The 20,153-nt window shown below is 37.7% G+C and overlaps 1 protein-coding gene across 3 annotated transcripts; it reads right to left on the reverse strand.

The window, feature by feature from the left end:
* Positions 1-4,133: 4,133 nt before the first annotated feature.
* Positions 4,134-19,793, reverse strand: LOC135242370 (ninjurin-1-like). 3 transcript variants are annotated; one of them, XM_064313412.1, is made up of 5 exons: positions 19,441-19,789; positions 16,257-16,291; positions 10,845-10,997; positions 9,003-9,103; positions 4,134-4,701 (listed from the first exon to the last, which is right to left on the reverse strand). In XM_064313412.1, exons 3-5 carry the CDS (start codon positions 10,935-10,937, stop codon positions 4,551-4,553), a joined length of 345 nt encoding a protein of 114 aa, XP_064169482.1. In that variant the 5' UTR covers positions 10,938-10,997; positions 16,257-16,291; positions 19,441-19,789; the 3' UTR covers positions 4,134-4,550. The 3 variants fall into 3 exon arrangements, with proteins under 3 accessions (XP_064169482.1, XP_064169481.1, XP_064169480.1); XM_064313411.1 differs by lacking the exon at positions 16,257-16,291 and having other exon boundaries at positions 9,003-9,082; positions 19,441-19,793; XM_064313410.1 differs by lacking the exon at positions 16,257-16,291 and having other exon boundaries at positions 19,441-19,791.
* Between the last annotated feature and the right edge of the window lie 360 nt (positions 19,794-20,153).

The following is a 20,153-nucleotide window of genomic DNA, read 5'->3' on the forward strand; positions in this document are numbered from 1 at the left end:
AAGGTCAGTGTTTATGACTCCACAATAAAGAGACTGGGCAAAAATTAGATTCATGGGAGAGTAGTGAGGTGGAAACCACTGCTGACCAAGGCAAACATCAATGCTTGCCTCACATTTGCATAAAAGGACCTAGATGGTCACCAAGCCTTTTGGGATAATGGCTCTTTGGACAAAGGAGTCAAAAACATTTTAGTAAATAGCTCATACTATCCTTTCAGTCACCTCAAGCTTAGGTAAATTCCACATTTCTTTCCCACAGCATGTAAAGTGTTTCTTCTACCATTCTCAGAGGTAGTACAAGGAGTATGCAATAAATAAATAAATAAATGGACTGTTCAAACTAACATTGCAACTATGTAGCAACAAAAGCAGATATTTCACAGAAAAGATTACCAAACTAGCCTGTGGTTATCCTCTTAGAATAATTTAACATAATAATGTTAAATGACCTTGTTCAAAATCATATTTTTCACCAGTCTGTGAGAACAGTGCATTATGAAATTCTCAGTCCTTTTGTATAAATATTGAATGAAAAAGGCAATCACTGTTATTAGGAAATAGAAGAATCTATGTTTCTATGAAAATTAAGCTTTGAGTAATCTTCCAGCCTATAATCTTTTAACCTTGAATTTCTCCATTGAATTAGCATGTAAATCTTGCGTTGAGAATTGTTACATTCCACCCCTACCTTTCAAAATTCAGTCCATTTAGATCATATTGGACAATAGAATTACAAGGCACTACTTCACAAAGCTTTTTTGGGAGGTGTTAGATTTATGATAAAAAAGGAAACAAAAAGAATTAAAAAAATTAGCGTATCCACCTGTCCATGTACCATCTTTCCAGGAGGTGTGTCTCATTCTGAGAAACATGTCCTTGTTGCTATGCAGAACTGAACAACCCCCCATGGACAGGCCTCGACCCTGTTGCTTTTCCTTAAGATCACAGCAATGGCATTTTTGTGTGTCCTCCATTTTGATGTCATGAAAATTGCCTTGTTGCTTTTGACCTGGCATTGGTGCACGTCAGCCCAGGATCCCAGGATCGGGTTGATGAGGACACTAGCCTGTGATTCTGCTGCAGCTGCTTTCACGCCACATCGTGAAGAAAGCAGAAGATCCATAACACCTCCAGAGTGCAAGTGAGAGACTGAGCAGCTGCGATGGCCATCTTTAAAACCCTCCTTATCGATCATCATCATGATAGTGTTTAGCAGATCCATTTGTTCTGTCTAACTTACACTTGCATAATTGGATCATTTCAATGAAAATGGATAATTAGATGAAAGTTCTAGTAAAATTATTAAGTTTGGATTTGTAATAATAACAATATGAAATGAATTCTAAAATAAGGTGGAAGGAAATCAAATGTATACAGGGGTGTAGTATGACCAACTCTATTATTACTGCTGTGAATGTCTTTATGAAGAGTACCCCAGTTACTTAAATGTGGCCGTACCTCCTTCAGGCAAACATTCATAAGCAGTGCAATGAAAGTGAATGCATGATTACCTCTGGTGATGGTCCTTTTCAATTGGTTGACAGCTCTGCAGAATTTGCTGTGGATATGTTTTAAATTGGAGAGAGGAGGAACTCATTACTCTAATAAAGCCTCATTATAAAACATGGACACATTTTAAAGCAGGGAAAAAAAGTCACGTCAGTTTTAATGAAATAAACTCTTTTTCTCTCATGTCTTAAAATACGCCGCTCGTTCTCAAAATAATGAATCCCCTTTGATTAGGGAGAAATATGGGAGTTATGATTTTAATACAAAAAGAGCCATGGATTTTCTAATGAAGCTGCTCTGTGTAACAGCAAAGCCACCCTTTCTCTCTATGCTAAGCTTGCTTCTCACAGGCTGTAAATTACCACAGCAAGCAGAGGAAAAGGCCCTTCCAGCGTCCGACTGTGCAAATTGACTGTGTGCTCCCTAATCACTGAAAACGACTCTTGCCGAGGACTGGAGGTAGTGAAAACAGCTCTCTGACATTAACCAAGGGAGGAAAGGGAAACAGAAAGAAGGCTGCAGTCCTGACTTCACTATGAACACAACGGAATACACAAGTTTACGGGGAATAATGATGTTGCTTGACGGCTGCAGGGTCTAGAGTTCTGTCAGTCAGCTTTGCATGTTCCCAGTTCCTGTCTAGAAGAGTATTCTCTGAGGACCGTCCAAAAAACTGGGGTCAGGATGAAGTGGAATCACTAAATTGAATCTTGTATGTGCCCTAGAATGGACTAACATCTTATCTATGGTGTGGGTCCACCTTGTGCCTGTGCCTGCTAGGCTTTAGCCAGCTTTGGCTTATGAAGGATTATCTGGAGTATTACGTTTATGAAATGGATGGATGAAATGTCACCTTTCCTTCTTTGCCAGAACTTAATTCTAGTTTAGAAATATGGTGCATGGAGAAAGCATTGGCATCAAGAGTCACTATTAGAAAGGGAAAGATTTGACAGCAATTCAGAAAAGGAGACTGGTGCTCATTTGAGCCAGGCAAAAACATTTGAAATGGTAAAATATGCATAGAACAGCTTATGGAAATTGTATGTTGCGCTGTGGATTTTTAACTGAATTCTTAAACTGACCACATGACTGAAGATTCATAAATTCCTGCATTTCCTCTGAACTCAAGCTTAATTTCTTAATTGGAGATATTGATTATATGGACACTTGAATTGCCAGCTGTTCTAGGGGCCAATCAGCTGCTGGTTAAAAGGCATTTTTAAAACTGTGAGGGCCATGGGTCTCCAGGCAAAGAATGATCCCCATTACCATGATAAATGCATAACTGTTCATAAGTAGCATGTTAAATGTTATTATGGTTACAGTATGCCATTAGAATCCAAATGTGTTTTGTTCAAGCACTTTTCCATCATTTAAAGCAGTATAATAAATTAATTCCTACTTTTTTATATTTCCAGATTCGTTTAGCGATACATCCATCCATCCATCCATTGATTAGCCATCCCACTTATTCCTGGGCAGAGTCGTGGGGGGCACTGCAGCCCATCCCAGCATGCACCGGGCGAGAAGCACAAATACACCCCAGACAGATCGCCAGTCCATCACAGGGCACACACACCACTCATACACTGATTCACTCACACACTCATACCTAGGGGCAATATTTTAAAGCCGGTGCCATTTCTGTAACGGCCTCCAGCAGTTCACAAGAGTGCAGACTAGTGCACATATCTTCAGAATTTAATTCTGCCAGCTGTTATTTTGCATCGCCTTGCAGCACACAAACAGCTCTGCAGCCAATGCTGCGCAGACTACATGAGTGGTTCTTTTACCATGAGGCAGGGGAAACTCTACCAACTGAAGCCTTAGTCAGAGCACAATTGTGCATTAACCCAGAGGACTTCTCATCCCGTTATCCAGATTTGAATTCAGATTAGATTTTTTATTGTGAGGCACACCACTGCATCCTAATACTTATGATTTAAATGTTTTCCCTGAAAAAATAAGCATATATTATAGGTCTTTTTATAGTCATAGGTACCAAGGCTACTAGAGAACCCTAATTGAGCCCTCAATCATAATTGAATTTATAGGTAACTTTGAAAATATCTGATTACTAATTTAAAATGAATGAATAACAAAGAAAATATCATGAGTACAATAATACTATTGCAAAATATGTTTCAGCTAATTTTTTTAAGGACTAAGGACTAATGCTTCATCTGGACAGACTACCCAGGTGGCCAGAGTTATGGTGACATAAAATAATGCTTGGACCATCGACCAGCACAGCGCTGTTAAAAAAGTGAACTCATAACATACTGTTAGATTATGCACATCATCACATGAAAGAACAAAACAAAAAACTAATAAAGCAGTAACTAACATATAAGATTTAAATAATATGTCAATTTGCGAGACAGGCTGCCGTGGTCTATATGTTCCTTTGTGTAGAAACGTTGCTATGTGGGTGTTTGTTTTCCTTACAACATCTCCATGTTTATTTTTACTCAAGAGGAATTGTTTGCTATTGTCTGAGTACAGTAAGGACAAAGGAAATCAGCAGACTGTAGATACTGTGTGTTAAATGATAAAATGGAGCTGTGAGCTGGTTCTTCTTTAATGATGAAGACCTGAGTGAATCACTAAAGCAATGGACCTCATTTATGTCTTTAATCAGATTTTATTGCATTTCACAGAATTAAAAGGTGACTGAAGGCACAGCAACATAAGAAAATATCTGACTTAATGACAACTGGGAAGAATGGTTCATCTCTACTGTGACTGTAGTCTCCTTTCTTTACTACTCCCCAGCTGGGTATTGCGGGAGAAGAGGGGGGTTAAACAAATCAGAGGGAGTGCCGTTTGTTATCTTCACTGGGCTGGTGAGAAGAGAGAAGAGAGGAGATGCTAGAAGGGGGGAAAGGAGGGGGCGGCAGTTGTTTTCTCATTCGAAAGCAAAAGAGTCTATTTGGTTTCCTCATTGTTCCCAGATGATTACTGACTGGGCCTCAACAGATGAAAGCAAATGGCTATGAAAGTCCTTTCAGCACAGCACGAAGCCCCTAAATGCGATCCCATCACGGCCGTGTGGTGGCAGCAGCTGTGTCTGTGAGGCCCGGGTCCACGGTGCTTGGCGATGAGGAGGAGAACCAGAAGGCGGTGATGAAGATGTTGACGGCAGTGATGACCAGGATTAGCCCAGTCACAATGTTATTCAGCAGGTGCAGTCTGTGCAGAGGGAACATAAAAGGGCAGAAGTGTCACATGCTGCATCTTGTTATCCCCTTCGTACCTTTTTACAAAGCTCTCGTCCCTTCCACCCAGCGCTGCCACAAGCTGGCAGCCCAGTATAAATAACCCTGCTCCTCCCACTGAGAGCCCAGTCTGCTGCAGCCAGGGCTGTCATCGCCTGTCCTAATGACAATGATGTCGCACCGGGAGAACTGCTTTAACCCCATGGGTGTCTTGCATGCAAAGACAGAATGTCAAACTGTTATTTTTCAGACTCGTTTGAAAGTAGTTTGAATGAATGCACCATTTCACATAATTTCACTGTTAAGAAATCAAGATGAAAGGTACCAAGAAATAAAAGACTTGACAGTTTGATATCCCTCTTTTGTTGGCAAGTTGTTGATCATCAAAATAGTGAGAGAGGAAGGCTTTACCACCCTTCTAATAACCATGTCATAGCCACATACCAGTTACACGCATGGTTTGCGTTCGGCCTTATGAAACTGTGCACAGCCACATGTGCTGAGCTGCGGAATCAGAATGGAGCTAGGGTTAGGTGTGGTCATGCGGCAGTGTTTCGGAACAGTGGTTTAGGAATGTGCTGAGGTCTGGCAACTGGAGCTGTCACCGCTTTCAGATCCCATGTGTCCTTATTTCTACCATACCCTTGAGCAAGGACATTTACCCTACGTGTTGCAGGACATACCCAATTGCTTAAATCAGCAAATGTACCTGAGCACCTCTAATCACTGTGGGTTGGAAACTGTTTTACACCATATACATTTAATATGCAAAATGCTTACCCCAAATTCAGCTGATTGTATATACTATAAACTCATATCCATTCCAGTATAATCTAATATTCTTGTATGTTAAATTAATTAGAAATGTAAACATATTCCACCCCTTAATTGTTTGAGAACATTTTATTACACATATTCTTATCCCTAATTTGGAATGTCAAAACATAATAAAAGGTCTTTTCACCATATTGGTCCTCTGTACATTCAGGAGGGTGCGCACAAACACCTGAATCCCAAACATGTGTAGCCAGCCACCGTTTCCTTTCTCTCTGTAGTTCTGAGGAATTGTGCCACAGCATGACAGATGCATTGGGCATAGGCAGGTTGCATGTATCCAGCTGATCAGAGGAGGTGCTATTGAGTGATGAGGCTGGGAATACCCTACCAACTAAGGCCCTCCCTCCAAATATGGCACCATGTCCAGTTTTTTTCAGTAACGGTCCTAGCCACAAATGGCATGAGCAAGGTCAGACCATTTCTGGTCTGATGAAAAACTGTTTTTCAAAAATGCCATGTTACTCACAAATTCAAAGCACTGCCCATAAGTTATTAATTACAATGAAAAAATCTGGGCCTGCCATTGGAAGTATAGATATCAAAATTAGAGCAAGTTATACAAAACAATATTGCCTATCTTACTGTAGCTCACACAAATTAGACAAATTAATCAAGCAATACTACCCAATGTTTCCTAAATTATTTCAAGTAATGAAACTTGATGTTTTTTCATGTTACCACCTGAAGAGAATGTGGTCATTCAAACTTTGTGTCATAAGAGACTGACACATAAACATTCTGATACATTCTAGCTCAAAGAAGCACGTAGTCATGGATTTAGTCATTTTATCTTTACCATGAATGACAAATAAATGAAAGTGATACCCCTGCTAAAACAACACTTTCCAAACATGAACCTGTAGTCTACCTTGTTTAAAAGAAAAGAACATGCCTTTTTTATTGCAATGGGATGTCATTGTTTGAATCCTTTTGGTAAAATACAGGCACACATTAGACATCCCTCACCACAAAGAATGTGCCTTGCTGGATACAACACCCAGCATCCCTATGCTAACCCTTCTTATAAAATGTCACCCACTCCAAATGTACATAGAATAAACCGTCTGTACATTCATCTTCACAACAATTTTATCTAACGTTTGCAATAGGTACATTATAACCTACACAGTAAGCACACAAGGGCGCTTGTGCTTATTTATAGCCAAATGTTCCCACCTTATGCATTTATCTTATTTTCCATTATTTATGTTCTGTTCTCTCTGCAAGGTAATCAACATGGGGACCCATAGTTCTATGATCTCAGCTATAGAATCTATTCTCTTTTCATGTGGCCTCAATTCAAATGAAATATGTCAGATCTTCAAAGCTAAGTCTCATCTGCAGCTCAATGGCTGATTTGTACCTTTTTGTTGTGCGAATAATATTATCATCACAAAGCTTCCAGATGACCTCAATGCACCGTAACTCTCATTTGCGTTTATATTGATTGCAGGCTTTGCCCTGCTTGACTCACAGCAAAGTTTAATTCCAGAGCAAAAAAGTAAAATGGAGTGCTCACAAAGACGATGAATTGCTTGCATTTGCTAAAAATGGCTTTATAATGAAGGCACAACAAGTAAGTACGTTGACATTCGAAAACGAACATATTTTTTAAATCATATTCTGAAAACCTTTCCTTACAGCAGCAAGCAGTACAATGTTGGTTGATTTTGGTAAGCCTAAGGTATTTGGCCTATGTCTCTGTTTTAATCTTATTTCACAGCCTCATAATGGCTTTCTTGACTTTCATTGGCACAGCTCTGGTGCTCATGTTGACAAACGCCAATAACAGACTCCAAAAGCAATCAAAAGTCTAAAATCAAGACTAGATACTGGCAGCTCTCTGTCAGATATCTAATGTTTAGATTATGGCCTTAGAGAAACAGTGAATTGGATACAATATTATATTGAATGAAGAATGAAGCCTGCCCTCCCCTCCACAAATATCAAAGCAAACGTGATTGAGGCAATTTAAAGTCTGCCGATACCCTAATCTAGGCAGGCAATCTATGGGTCCAACCTCCTGCAGTGTTGCTTCCAACAACATAAGTTCACTCCAATCAATAAGTACATGGTCAGATTTTAGATTGGCCAGCCCTTGTCAAAAATGAGCCTGACCCTCAGAGGGGTCTTATCAGGGCAAACATCCTCAAGCCATGCTGGGTAAGGAATTTAAAAAGTTGCATATTGTGTTGCAGTTGGCTTTGGGGGCTTGAAGAAGAATGGTCTTCCTCTTTATTTTGGTGGTGGTTCCTTGGTTGTGTTTTAGCTTGATTCCTTTAATCCTGTGGCGTTGAAACTGGAAGAGGGTAATACTTTGGCAAGGACTGGTTTATCCACCTCTCTCTCTTTATCGGATGAATTGTTTAATCTTTTGTCTAAGGTCTCCTGTTTTGTAATTTAGAGGTAGTGAGCCTGCATTCAATAAAGAATGTATGATTTCAATTAATTATTCTAATTGACTGCTTCTTATTTAATTCAATTATTTAACCTTTGAGTTTGTTATGACTTGTTGGCTGATTCCACCAATTGGCTGTAGAATGACCTATTAATGAATTCAGCAATGTAATTGATAATTTTCATTTTCAACAATAATTATTTAATTAAATCATGCAAAATATATTTATATGAAGGTTAAGTGAGGGTTTCTAGCATGCAATTTCACTTGTGTTCGGTATTCGGAGTACTGAACCTTTCAACGAGGGCATTGCCTATTGGAACCACTAGATACAGAAAATAAACATTTTTTAATGTAATCCTTGTTTGTCCGATATCTCTTATACCTGTGCCAAGAAAGCAATTGAACACAACCTAACTAATCAGAGACACATGTGTAGCCATTATGGTGCCCTGGAATGGAGAGGGACTATGTATAAAAATGCTGAAATTGTGAAATCAGAATGTATAAAAATACTTTTTGATAAAAGCTGAGAATATGCACTTTAACCACAAGTGAACTGTTTAATTTCAAAAATTTAAAAGTGTGGAGTACAGAACCAAATCAAGAATATGTCATTGTACCAGACATTATGGAGCAGACACTGTATGTTGCAGTATTCTGTTATCCAATAAGCTGTGGTAAATATAGATAGATGGAGGACTGCATGGAATACTCTTATCTTGATTAATAACTGTTCTGAGATGATTACATGAAGCATTTTTCTTTGCTCTGATATTTCTCTTTGTATTTTTTGGAGGGAAATAATATGTGAATAAATTCAGCATGTGACGCAGAGTGAAAAAAAGGCAGATGCAAAACACAGAATGTAAGGAAATACTTAAAAAAAAACTAAAATCACTGTTTCAAATGACTTGACTAACTGTCATGCTTAAATTATTCCAGCTGCTAGATTCTTGAATACACTCCCTGTGCATTAGATCTCTCTTGGATACCCAAACTGAAACACGCAAACCAATGCGTAACCGTGCACACAATACCTGTCGCTGAGCCTGCGTTCAGGATCATCGTACTCAATGTTCTTTGAGGCTTTGTAGATCAGCAGTGCTGCCACGATGAGCTGAAGACCAATGGAAATGCACTGTCAAGAAAAGAGCTTTGCATTTTCAAATGCATCTTGTCATGTGCACTCATAATATTCTCATTGCATTTACATCTGACTTCATTTGATTTTTCTTAACATTTACATTTCACACCTTTATTTTTGTGCAAGAGTTGTCAATAATTATGATCTAAAATGAAAAACCTTATCTTGCAAAATATAAAAACTCATCTAAATCATGTAAGACATGTAAAAATCATGATATGTGAATATGATACATAATACATTTTCATTTCCTGATATTCACGCAGAACACATGCAAAGCTTTTCACATCATGTGAAAGAATTGCTCAGACCACTGCATTGAACTTGCAGACAACATTCACACTGCTACACATACGTAACACATATATTCCAGTAAATTCCACAATTCATTAATCCCTGTGTGAATGGCTGGCGAGAGTGCTACAATAAAGTATAAATCCCTGCACATATTACCAAATACACAGTATTTCATCTCAGGCCTCATTACTTGATCATGAGCATGGAGGGCTGGAACAGCAGTGCAACTTTGTTATTTGTACTGCAGCGATAGAGGACATGTTACAGAAAATAAAAATAAAAAAATCTGACAGATTCATTAGGACTAAGTCATTGCTATTTGATTCCCTTTTTCTGTTTGCCACTCCGGCAACACCTGATCCACAAAATGGTGATAGGGCTAGCTGTGGTTCATCAGCACCTGCTGCAAACACAAGCCTGTCACAGTCCACGGTCCCTCTGTTCCAGCTGTGTGGTAGTTCAAGCAATTTGATGAAAATGATGTCATAGAAATAACCATTTTCAAAAATGAATAAATAAATAAATAAATAAATAAATACCTCCACACTGTTTACTTGTTTTCACTTTCATTCATCATATATGCTGGAGCCTATCCAAGCATGCAGTGGGTGAGAGGCAGGAATGCACCTTGGACTGGTGTATGTATATGTATACAGTATACGCAATTCTAGGTTATTAACACATTTATATATTCATAATTATAAGGCATTTCTCATAAGTATAATGACATTACTTTTTGTAAAATGTGTGTTAAATGATATTCATTTTATATCTCTGCTGTAATTATATTGATTTTTCTAGGCCAAGTTTGACAATACAAAATCTCATTGTTCCCTTAAGATTCTAGGCCCTTATAACCAGTAAATATTATTCAGCAGGGACTTGGTGAGCAAAAGAAATGATTGTACACATAATTTTTGATTTTGTCTTGCCAAAACTGTCACGACACAGTTTATATCAGCATCTAAATAAATGACATATATCCATTACATGAATAAACTTTCTTGATTAATCATAATAAACTATGGCAGATGGCATGCTGTACGTTTGATGTCAGTTTGTTTTACAAAGTGCCTGCTTCTGCAGCATTTAAATAGCTGCCCTATTCTGATTATCCCGCCATCACAGAATTAGAGTTTATTATTAGCACGGCTTTAGAGCTAAAATCTTGACCATGTGCAGTTCATACATTAATATTTCATAGAGCATGGAAGGGGCTCAAAGAGCATACGAAGGATGATGATATTGAATCCAGAGGTTACTTTCAGTAGCATCAATGTAGATTCCTGTTGGTTCGGCAATTTGATGAAGCTGACAACATTGCATGAGTTGAGCCAGTGCACCAGTAATTTGACTTATGAGCACTTTGGGCTACATCCCTTTATATTCAATAAGATGCTGTCCCATAAATGTGTATTCCCAGCCCCTGTGTACATACAAGGCAGACAAAGAGGAAGTAGTAGAATTGCGTGTCAGGGCCCTGTTGCACTAGATATTTCATCTGCGAAGCGTTGGCGGTGAAGAGGGCCATATCCAGGAATCCTTGAGCCAGAGTCTTCGTTCTGGTGTAAGTGTTGATGTTCCTTATTACCTGTCATTGAGAAAAGAGCAGCCCTGTTATTACCCCGCCAGAGCTGGCAGGTTAGAGCACAACAACCGCACGGCCAAAAAACAGCCCACAATTATGTGTCAGAGAATAAACCTGCTGGTAATTACCACCCCCGTGGACTGATGGACTACACAAAACAAGTGTGCCACTGGGGAATACAGCAAGCAGAAAAGAACGCCCCATGCTACACATCAGTGACAGACATTGCGTTGGACGCTGAAGCATCCTAAGTGTTGAGGGCACAAATAAATCATATTATTTTTTGTCAGAAAAGAGCTGTTTACAATGCTTGCTACAAAGACGCCAGATAGATTTAGTAGGCTTAGTCATTTGTTCTCATTTAGATTACCTTTTTCAATGATGTACAGAACAGGTAATGCTTTGATTACAGATTTCATAACAATGACCGTCTGGAGATTTATGAAACCAATATTTTCAAGCAGAACAACTATTCCAGAAATGATATATTCCTACTGGCCAACCTGGCTTTTTAAAATGGTTTGATTACGCTCTTCATCTGACACTCCAAAATCCACCTAAATCCATTAGAAACAGCAGTTTAAAAAGATATGGGAATATCAGCCAAATATAGCATGTGGAATTTAATTTATAATAGCTGTCATTATCAAATTGGGTGTCAGTGTAATAACTGCATAGCTCAAGCAACTTCAGGGTGGGTCTGTGTCTTGGACCATGAGGACAAAACAGATTTATTCTCTTGTACAGTATAAATTGCCAAGAGATGTAACATTAATCAAACAAGCAGAGAGAAAGTCACTGGGCAAAAGTGGGCCACTGTAGAATACATCTTTGATTATAATAGAATATCACTTTTTGAGAACCTGTGGTAGAAAAGTCATTGAACTATGTCGTCTGCCAAGTATTCTGAAGCTTTAAGATGAGCTCCATTTATGCTCAGGTTAGAATGACTGCACATCTCTTTCCAGGGTAAACTACAGTATGCAAAGAATATGAATATGTTAACATTTTTCCTGTGCATAGAGGTCAGGACTTAGTGTAAACTACACTATACAGAGAATATGGATATGTAAGAGTTTTCCTGTTTGTAGAAGTCTAGGCACGCACACACTCACACACACACTCACAATACACAGTATAGTTTCTCAAAATGAAAACCAGTTCTATGAGCTCTCAACACACAAGTTCATATTTTTTTCATATACAGAAACATATATTTTTTGGTATTAAGACTGAAACAATGTGGAAGAATGAACATTATATAATGATGCCAGCACCTACCCTGAGCTTCAGAGCATTTTTATATTACAGGCATGCAGCAGACATTCGTATCCAGAGCAACTGACACAACTTCTTTTAACATAGCATTTACATTGCGTCCTTTTATACAGCTGGATATATACTGAAGCAATGCAGGTTAAGTACCTTGCTCGAGGGTACTACAGCAGTGTCCTAACCCAGGAATCGAACCTGTGACCTTCAGCTCACACAACCAGTTCCAAAACCATTGTGCTGGGGGTTATTATGTGCAAAAGAAACAGAGCAAAAAAACCCTGACAAAAATAATAATAAAAATGATTATGAAATCTCATGATACCAGTTTCAAGATATATCCATAGCCAAGTGATATCCATCTTAATTTTCTTTATATTGCATAATTCATATAAGTACATGCATATCTAAGAGGAACATCCCATTACAATTCCCCTTGGAATTTTAATTTTACATTGCTCTTTCAACTCTTATTATGAATGGCTTATTGATTATGGTGAAAATACTACATCATTGTAATCAACAGAACAGCATCACAGTGAAAGAAAAGCTGGTTTGGCATATAGAAAAAACAGGATCAGTTCAAACTGGGCACCCTCTTTAGCATCTTTTGACTTTAGATTTTTTCAAAGAAAGAAGAAAGCATGAATGAAAATCCACACAGGTACAGGTTAACAGGGTGACAGAGCGATACGCTCACGGCTACCACTGCAGTAGAACAGTGTAATATAAGGAACAAATAAGGGCATCACTGGGATGGCTTGTTCCATCATGGTGTGTGTCAGGAAGGGCCACCCACCACATCTAATCAAGACCAGATTATAGATGCAATCCTATTACGCGGAGTTTAACTGGGATTGCTGGAGGATGAACAAGTGATCCTCCATCAGATATTAGAGCCTCCATTTTTTGCCTCATCATCCACAGAGGATTTAGTTTCCCCAAGGCATGAAGGCATGTAATACACGGATCCACACTCAAGCTTGACCTGCTTTTATTGGTCACAACACCAAAGAGTGTCCTTATTAATATTTACTGTAGAAATGGACTGGTCTACATACTACCCCAGGAAATACACAACATAGCAATTTAGAAATCACAAGATGAAAATTCTTATTAGAGCATACCTATTTAGTTTTAGGATTTTATTTATTTCAATAATAATTTCTAGTTTTCTAGCTTTGTTAGTTTTCCCTTTTGATGGTCCCTCAAACTAATACAGGTGTGTTTTTAAATATTATATGCATTACAGTCACTTTGAAGATTATAGAGTTTGATGATTAATGCAATACTTTGCAACAATCTCTCTTTTTGGCATAATAAAGTAAATAGTAATAAACGTAATATCAATGTAAAACAGAAATGTAGAAATTATTAGCATTTTCTCTTTGTCAAAATGAGTATTCAGATTTCTTATGAATGGAAAATGATCAATTTAATGGTCACATTTCTGCATCTCCCAGACAAGTATATCAATTTTGACCATGTATCATTATTTACAGGTACTCTGTGTCTCTTTTTTTCATTAATGTACAGCTTTGCTTATTTAGAGTCACGATCATTTAGTCAGTTTGTAAGAAATAGCATGAAGATCTTCAATAATCTTTCCTCAGTAAGTCCTCTCATCTTTGTATTGGATTTCCCTGTTGGCATCATTATGTACACTCATACAGAAGCCCTCACAGCTCATAATGATAACACTGCATGCATTTCAAAAACCAAATTATATCTGCCTTCATTTTTTTTCTCCATTGTGGTCAGTACTTGTGTTCAGGGTTGCACCAACAGGCACATTTTTAACAAAGCTGCAGTACCATACCTCACAAAATGATTTCAAACCATCTAAGATAGGGAGTAGTACAAAAATGTATTTATTTAAAAAAGAAAAAGGAAACTGCATGTTTTTCACAGAAGGGATCCCAGCCCTGCTTCTTGCAAAATGGTGTGAATAATCCAATTTAAATATGCATTGCCCAGACAGCACACTGTGCTGCTATTGCCCTGGTAGTTCAATTGTGTGCACTGTTAATTCAATGCTGGTGCATTGTGAGTCATATTTGTAATTTTTTATGGTACTTGCAATGGTTTAACAGGCACAAAGCCATTATAGTCATTTTATGGATTCCCCTCTCTCTTCCCTGTTTAAGTTATTAAAACTCAGTTAAGGAAACATTGGTGCTGCAGTGGCTATATAGTTATTGCGAAACAGTATTGCCATTTTTAACATCAGTTGTAAAACTGCTGGGGTAGCAATGGTGATACGTATGGGGCCTGGCTTCATTTACCTTTTTTTTACACCAAAATATTTTTAATAGTTCAATGAAGGTAGATCAAAGTCCTTCATTCTCTACCCACCCCCTCCTTCATTCTATGTACCTCCCCCAACACAATCAGATTTTGAATGCTACTTTTATTGTTATTCATTTTTTCATAATTAATTTGATCCCTTAATAGGAGCATCTATGAAACATATGGTGTGGACGATGCAAAGGCCCCAGGTGAATTGTGCACATGGGGCTGTTTCAGATAGAGCAATTGCTTCAGTGGTGCACAAACTCCCATGACTGATGTCACTCTAGCTTGTTTTCTCTAGTCCGCTGCGCACTGGAGCAGAGAGTAGAATGCATTTTACTCCATAGACTGCTTCTGTATTGAAACTGCAAATCTTTCATCCTGCAGCCATTTTTATAACGTATGTATAGCCAAATACCTGTACCAAGGCCATTGTTGGTCTGTAATAAACCAGAACAGAATACACTACTAATTTGTGTCTCTTTTGTGTCCTTGACTTCTGCAAAAAACAGGAATCTTCATAGAGATTTCTATCAGGGCAGAAGGGGGATGGCTACTTGCTCTTCCATTCCTCAAAGAAAATATGATATTTAAATAATTAATTTTCCTGGAATAGTCTGGCTGAAATGCTATATTAGACTCCTCTTCAATCAAGGGGTTACAGTGCTCACATCACACCCACCTCCCACCCCCACTGAAAGGTTCTGCATAATCATCGGCATTGACAATCATACAATTCCAGGGCATTTCTCTATCCATTCTCTATTTAGTTTGTAATGTGAACTTACAACATAACAATGATTTTGAAAGCTATTGAAGCTATTGAAACAGCAGTTTAAACAGCTGAAAGATAACAAAATAATAAAAGATAATGAAATGATAAAAACACTTTTCGGAAAATAGTATTTTTCCCCTACCCAGTTACATTATGAATTTTTAACTTTTACAAAGCATAAAAACTTTTATAAAAGCTTTTTTAAAAATAAGTTCAGAAATTCAACATCACCAACTAAGTTATTCATCCATCCATTATCTATACCCGCTTATCCTGGGCAGAATCGCAGGAGCCTATCCCAGCATGCTTTGGGTGCAAAGGCAGTAATACACCCTGGACAGGACACCAATCTATCACAGGGAATGCATACCATTCACGCACCATTCCGCACACACTCACACAATCAATTAGGGCAATTTAGAGTCTCCAATTAGCCTACCTGCATGTCTTTGGACTGTGGGACGAAACAAATTAAATAAATATATCAAGTGACTCATCTTAACCACCTGAGCAGTCATGACTTGAAATAGTGACCTGACTTAATGAAATGTTTTGGCATAATGTAATATACCACTTGCCTATATCTGCTTAAATGAGTTGATAAAACTTTAAGATGGCAGGGTAACATACATATTTTTATTTTCACATTTTTACAGAATGCAATTCAATAATAAAATGTATGAAAATAAAGATTGACCCTGATTTTTTTTCTCCCCAAATGCATTTTTCAGTGTGATTCTATATGACTGAATTGTCTGCATTCAGAAGTCTAACCCTCTTGTGGACTATTGATACAGCACCACAGACATGATTGTTAATATTTACATACTGTGAATTACATTTTTTCCCTCTGTATGCACTAATAATACTGTAAGTGAATATGTGACCATACACGAGAATATACAATTGTAAAAATTGTTTACCTTTCAGACCTTTCAATGTTTTTGATTGAACCAAGCTGAAATACAAACAAAAAAAATTCTGTGGGTTTAAGTTTTGGAAAGTGCATGGGGAAAAACACAAGTTAGTCAAATTAGGTGCACCATATGTATGAACAGTTCACCGTTGAAGAATCCAGACATCATTGCATCACCATTGCTTTTCGTGCTGGAGCAGAAGGACTAACAGCAGTTATATCTTGGCGGAGATGTTGTGTGTTATCGGTGGGGGGCAGGTCTGGGCAAAGTCCGATTCCCTGCATAATCAGTGTGGAGATATGGGTGAAGGTCCACGGTCGGCCTCCATTATTCCAGGTTACTGGCGCTAGCGTGGGGTGTAAGTTTTCACTTGGCTCATTTGTCACCGCGTCAGCCCCATTGCTCCTGATATCCCACCCATAATTGCGAGCTCTTATCTCACAAACAACAAACCCCCATTCTAAACCCTGCCTATATATTTCATATTGTATAATGTTATTACCCCAGCGGAGAGTACAGTGGAATAATTTGGAGGAGAGTAAATACCTTAATGAAATTATTTCCTGTTTCCAATTTCACCTTGTTTGAAAGTGGACAAGGGTGGCACAGCGTGCCACTTTAACCATTATAAAACTGTTGCATTTATTTTCAGGCTTAAGCAAAAAAGGGTGATTTTGGTCCTCAGGGTGCTTCTTTCAAATATATTCCATCAGAAAATACCAATGTGCTTTGGGAAATAAAGCACAAATAATTATTGGATTACTTTAGTAGATTCCAAACTGTTAGCTGAGCCTCCCAGTTTTGTATTGTCTGCAAATTTAACTGATGTACTTTCAATGTCCCTGTCAAGGTCATTTATACAAATAAGCAAGAGGGGGACTCCGCTTACCACAGTACGTTGCTCAGATAAGATCCCTCCTACTACTCTTATTAATAGTCATTGCTTCTTCAGTACAAATCAGATGCACTGCAGCAAATACACATATATGCCATTAAATGCAGTCAACCTTAAAACAGAATCCTGTTCATGATTATGCAGGCAATGCACGGAAAGCTGTAAACTTCTCATTGTCACTACCAAAGGTCCTTTTTGGTACCCTGTCACTACCGTCTCCACAGTGTCCATCACAGGTTGACCTTTGATCCATTATCAACATGTATATGCTTTTGCTTATTTAATGTCATTAGCCTTCATTTATAATTCACTGCTGATGAGACTCAACTTTATTGGGCATCTCTCATCTCTCATCTCTTTTTAAGAGCCCCCAACTTTATTACTAAGATGAGTAAAAATGATACTGCCGCAAAATAGCAATATGTTCATGTCACACTTAAAATATCTAACCAGGGCAGGGCTAAAGATCACACAGACCCCATTTACACTGTCTTCCAGTCTGCCTTTGAAGTCTTATCAAGATTATTTTACCTAAAATATATAGCTGTGAATGGCCAAGCCCATCTTCGTTGCCTGATTTCATTTTAACTGATACTACAACTCTGTGCCCTCCGTAAGGCAACACAAAGGCCTGCTAACCATCCCCAGAGGTCACATAAAGCCTACGAGTAATCGATCTTTCACTTACTGGGCCTCATTTTTGTAGAACTCTTTGCCAAGGGCAATCAGAGACTCACCCCTGGATTCAATCAAAACGGTCAAGTCAACTTAATGGAAAGTGTTATTTAAAAAAAAAAAAAAAACACTTTCAGTCAACCCAGCATTGCAAAAATGGGTCAAAAATGTATGGGAAAATAGAAAAGTGTGGAGATTAGCAGTAGTCATCTTTTTTTAATTAAAAGCAGAACCTTTAGCTTTCCTAAAGTGAAAAGTGAAAAATGTTCCTATATTCATAGTCATGGCAAAATGCTAGCCCTAACGCAAGGCACTGGTGAATAAGGGCATGCACCACTCAATTTCAATATGCATGACAATCAAACCAATAGAAGCACCAATTACAAACCAATATATGCATAAATACCAAACCAATAGATGTGTCAGTGCAAACCAATATAGACGTAAATGGCAAACCAATAGATGCATCAATGACAAACCAATACATACACATTTCAAACTAATATATAAACCAAACAGCCAATACATTTGTACATAAATTGATTATTGTTTTCTTAAACTGCACCAAATATTCTGCTGTATTGCTCTGAGAGTTTAACATAAATAATCCATTATTACAATACAAATGAGATATTTGATTCCTTCCAATGAGTGCTGTCCAAGCTGCATTTTTCCATGGAATGGTGTGCTCTTAGGTTCAGGCAATGTAATTCATCAGTTCATCTAAATGGAGGAGTGCTATTGATCATTTCAAAGGGTACTGACTTTAAAACTGTCATGAAAATGTTTGAAGAGATCAAGATACAGATGCATTCAAACAACGATGGCTTGCAATCATCTCCTTTTGTCCACAATGCAAAGGAATCTATGGTATGCTTAATTTTGGTGAAAGGGGACAGGCATTCAAACACGATGGAGCTGGTCAATTGCTAGTGATGGTAGTATTTTTTAGAAGTGGATTGGAGGATATGTCACTGAACAGTATGCTATGTTCACAAAAATCCCTTATTTGAACTTCTGCAATCCAAGAAACTCAATGGTATGACAGAGTTTCATAAGTATAGAACTGTGATGCAAAGACAAAAATCAGGGATTGAAGTGCAGTAATTCTGAAGAAGGAAGAAGTAAGCGCAAGAATAGGCAGACTCACTTGGACAACTTGCCAACCACCCTGTTGAACATTAAATTATAAAACATGAACAAAACTACCCAAATAATAATAAAACTACATTATATTAACAGCAGGAAAGAACCACAGGCAAGAACCAAAAAATATGTGGCATCTGATATAGCTGAATTCCATATATAATAACAGATGATATTTCAGTAATATATAAAAACAAACAAACAAAAACAAAAAAACATATTTGAGCCCAAACAGTGCTGACATGTCAAGATTCAGACATAGTTATCATTATTTAATGAAAACAAAATACCTAAGCTGATGACTTATTTTTACAACTAATAGTTTGTGTTTTTTTACATGCCATTTAACAAAGAACAATGTGACCATTTACCAATTTATTTTATTACAATTGTATTTGCTACAGAACAAGTAAAAATACAAATAAAAATGTTGATATAGTTTCCCTTGTACAATGAGACAGAAATGATACTCACATTAATCTGACTGTCTTCAGCTATGCTAGGCTGGAACAGTGGCTCCTCATCGCTGGATAGATCGTTTACTTCCCGGGCTAAGGTCCTGTGCATTGTTCTTCTAAATAATGAGCCCATCTTCAATACCTTCTAAGATGTGTCAAATACTAAACTGTAATTTATTTTCAAACAAAATAAATAAATAATGATAAAAAAACATCACATGAGTTTAATGAAAAAAATGACTAATAAATGTGGGTGAAATAGGATCTCAGAAGGTCAGGTTGCAGACTTTTTATTACGGGGTGAAATAGCCTCAGGGTTGTTTTCATGTGCATGTGTATTGGTGTTCTAGCACTATCCTTATTAGGAGCTGGCAGCAACCATCTCTTTCAGCAACAGTGTACTGGGCCAAAGGGCCAAAGCTGCTGACTCCCCAAAGCCTTTGAAATGCATTCAGCTGTGTTGGACATTTTTGTTTTTCAGGACCTCTGCCGAGAAGGTTCTCATACCTTTTGTAGATGGTTTGAATCACAACCTGCAGAAAATAAGAGCTGTAATGACAACACTTCTTTTTGTCCAACCTCCATTTTCTCATCAAATGTTTGCCCTAAACATGTCACATATTCTCCTTCTTAAAAAATAAAATGAAAATAAAAGTAGTTAACATTATTCCCCTTATTTTATTATTTTTATTTCCATATTAGGAAAATAATTTTCTTTAGAGTGCAGAT

This window comes from Anguilla rostrata, chromosome 16 (assembly GCF_018555375.3).
Source record: "Anguilla rostrata isolate EN2019 chromosome 16, ASM1855537v3, whole genome shotgun sequence".
In the NCBI taxonomy this organism is placed as follows: Eukaryota; Metazoa; Chordata; class Actinopteri; order Anguilliformes; family Anguillidae; genus Anguilla; species Anguilla rostrata.